Source organism: Physcomitrium patens, chromosome 15, assembly GCF_059467195.1.
Source record: "Physcomitrium patens ecotype Gransden chromosome 15, ASM5946719v1, whole genome shotgun sequence".
Lineage (NCBI taxonomy): Eukaryota > Viridiplantae > Streptophyta > Bryopsida > Funariales > Funariaceae > Physcomitrium > Physcomitrium patens.
This window is the reverse complement of record NC_143424.1, coordinates 2,682,813-2,686,394: the sequence shown is the minus strand read 5'-3', so window position 1 is coordinate 2,686,394 and position 3,582 is coordinate 2,682,813. Positions and strand designations below refer to the sequence as shown.

Here is a 3,582-nt window from a genome sequence, read left to right as displayed (position 1 = left end):
CCCCTAGTATGTTATATTTTTTTTTAATGACATGTCTTTTGCTAAGATGTTTTTGCAGTGTAAATTGATTTTGCTTGTGTATCTTCGATTTTACTTTCATGATGATGTAAATTAAAATCAAGTGTAGATTTTTTTTTTAAAAAACCCACATTTCATAAGCATAACTAATGTTTAGAATACAGCATGTTAAGAACAGTTCTTGTTCCAGTCATAGCACAGACCTGTCATACTAGTTTGCTTGGATAAGTCTCTCATTGATGTTGACTGCAGTCTTTAGGGCACTGGTTGAATGTGAAACATATTGTTACCTAACTGAATCTTTCCTCACTTTCAACACTGACAGCCCGCAGTGACGTCTTGACAACATTTCTTCTATATGAACACGTATCCACCAAAGTTGATGTTCTCAGAGCCCATCCAGGGTCCTTATTGAAACGCTCACTCTATCCACTGACACAAGACTGGAACAGAGCTGCACAATCCACTCATCTTGGCAACTCCGGCAACTAGCCCATTTCTCAAGCATGAACTTAGATACTGCTATTTGCAGAGCATGTTAATGTTCATACACACTTGTACGCAAAATAATTAAGAACTTAATTGAATAAAAGGAGTTGTGGTCCTCCACTGTATAACACACAAGAGTGAGCTTCTCACAAAAATCCCCACGCTCCTAGAAATTATCAGAACTGCAAGATGCTGACGACGTCGCAACTATTTTCGTTCGAAATGGGAACAATCCTACGAATTCGGCTCACAGCTATCAGCTCACTCACCACCTCAGTTGGTCGGTCCAAGTACATTTGCACTAGAAGGAAAGAGAAGCATCCCCACGATGACAGTGGTCAGCGGCACAGTGACATTGTCGTCAAGTTTTGTTGAAATGGGAAGAGATTCGACAATTGTGGCAGCAAGGGAAACCACTGAGAGTCGAAGAAGAGCGCTCCTTGTGTCGAGTTGATAGAACCCCATGAGGGAAAAATACCAAAGGCACCCATACGACACAAGAAATCCAAACAAGAACATCGCAATACTGCCAGCCCAGCTCTTGCCAGAATTATATGGCAGCTTGCTTGATCCAAACCTCCGCCCCACGATGTCTGCAATGCCGTCCCCCCCGCACATCATGGCGAGGGCCAGCACCCCTACGGGGGAGTCACGCCAAAAGAGAATCGTGCTGAACACTAACACAACGACATAATACAATGGTCCTCGAAGAAGCTCCCGAGGATCGCCTTCCCTGCTAACAGATTTCACCAGCCCTTCGTCCTTTAGGAATCCGAGACCATATACGAGGAGCCTGATGCCGTTGCTGACTGGCACTAGAGCCGCAAGATATTGAGCCCCTGGGAATGAGCTGTAAAATGGCCAGCACGATGCGAAGAGGAGACCTGATGTGATATGCACCAACTTCCGGCTCAATTTCTGTCCGAGGTACTTCTTCTTCGTGAGAAAATCAAAGAATCGGACCCACACCCATCCTCCAAAAAGAACTAGGAGTGTTACGCCTACATCATGTTGAATGGGAGGCGCCGTCCATACCCGACTTAAATCATTGGAGTCGATCGCAACGTGCGCATGCTGATGCCGCTGAGGTCTCTGCACATCAAGCGTTTGCAAATGTTTCTCCGGATAAAAATTCACCTGGGAACCCTGCACGAGCTGGGTCTCTGAGCTTGCGTTGGCGCGCAGGCCATACAGCTGAGCGGAGCTCGACTTCTGGCGAAGACGTGGGAAACGATACAAGGATGTGGGCAGGAACTTGGTTCCTATCGAAAGTCTCTCTTGCTTAATCAGACACAAAGATTGGGCGGCGCATGATGGAGACCCTTGTGCGGCTCCCAAGCATTTGGTATCCATCGCATACGGATCGAGGGTTTAACTAAAATATCTCAGTCGTCCTCGAGATAAACTATCGGCAACCTCACTTCGGAAGTTCTTAGATTTTTACCAGAAAGTTGCAGAGCAAATAATCGACGGTCTGAGTTGAAATTAGCACTACTACTTTTACAAGGAGAATACGAAACTGCAACCAATTCCGAGTGAATCACAGTTCGACCTGGTAAAGAGTCCTTCACTGCGAATTTGCAAACAGCACCACAACTAACAACCCACATGCATCCCAAGACAGGAGTGAGAGACAGCGAGAGAGACACGGCATCAAGTTTCAACACGACGCGGCCAGAATCCAGGAACAAAGCGAGAGTACAAATATCGAACCCCTCAAAATACTCAAAATGTATCGCTTCGTCCGCTGACCTGTCCTCTCCCCGTAACTCCCACCATCATTTCCAACACCAACCAACTCAATCCCCAATGAACTGAATCACTCACTGGCAACCGATTCCGTCATAACCCAGAAACCCAAACGTCGTCAATCCGGCAACATTCACCGCAGTCGCACCGCATGCGCCCCATCCTGTTCGTCAACCTCCTCACACAATCCCTGCACTCCATAGCTGGAGCCACTCACTCTCCCCCCCCCCTTCAATCATCGCAACAAAATCCACCGTGAGCTCCACTCATCAATCCCCATCGCTGTAAAACTAAACGGCAATCAACTTACAATTCCCTCCACTCAGCCATGATATCACCGCAAAGCAACAACATCAATCGGCAACTTACAGGCGCCTTGGTAGTTAAGTTATACCGTCGTGGGTCAAAGGTGGGTATCAGAGGAAATGCAACCGAGACTGCAATTCAAAGAGGATGATGATGATGCAGGCAGGCAGAGCTGAATCGTGAATCCCCGGCGACGATTGACGCAATGCTGCGCGCGGGGAGTCCGGGGTTGCGACAGAGCGCTTCCGCAGGATCCGAGCCCTATCTTGCCTCACGGCGGTGGCACGTGAGGCGGCCATAGGGACTACCACGGGATTGGGTTCCCTTGAAGGCGGACTCGGGGTTCGTGCGCCCATGGCCGTCATTCCAAGCCGTGCGCCACCACTGGTCGTTGCCCATTGCATCAATCGCCACCACCAAGCTTATTAAGATTATATCATTAATAATTAATCCACCAAAATTGATAATATTTGTAGATTTGCTAGTTTAGACTTAGTGAAAAAAAAAAAGGAATTATTTTGGTACTACCAAAAGGTCATTCAACATGTCTGAGTTCACTTTAAAAGCTGAATTGTCACATTACAATTATAAAGAACAATTTTATCCCAATAGTTATATATATATAATAAAGTAAAAAAAAAAAAAAAAAAAATCATTCTATCTTCTCTTTCCTAGAATATAAAAAAAATTAAGAATGTAATTTTTCTTTACGTGACAAAAGTTGACATGATACCAAAGCATTTTCCAATCTCTTTCTTGCTATTTATATATTTCTAACTTACTAATTTTTTTATTTGTTAACTAAATATAATTTTAAAAGCAGTAATTAATTATTTTTACTTTAAAATTGTATAAAATAATACAATTCTTTTAAAAAAAAAACATATGGCAGAATTAAACAATAGTGCGTTTGGAGTGTAAAAAAAATCAATCAATTCAACAAAGTTAGACAACAACCTTGTGGAGCCAAGAAGAAAGTAATCAGAGAGTTAATTTTGGCACCATGCTTGGAACATTTAA

General features: G+C 44.1%; 1 protein-coding gene across 1 annotated transcript; it reads right to left on the bottom strand.

Moving 5' to 3' along the window:
• Nucleotides 1-573: 573 nt before the first annotated feature.
• LOC112292722 (putative phytol kinase 1, chloroplastic) lies at nt 574-2,294 on the bottom strand. The gene has a single exon (XM_024541495.3). It carries the CDS (start codon nt 1,858-1,860, stop codon nt 781-783), a length of 1,080 nt encoding a protein of 359 aa, XP_024397263.1. The 5' UTR covers nt 1,861-2,294; the 3' UTR covers nt 574-780.
• Between the last annotated feature and the right edge of the window lie 1,288 nt (nt 2,295-3,582).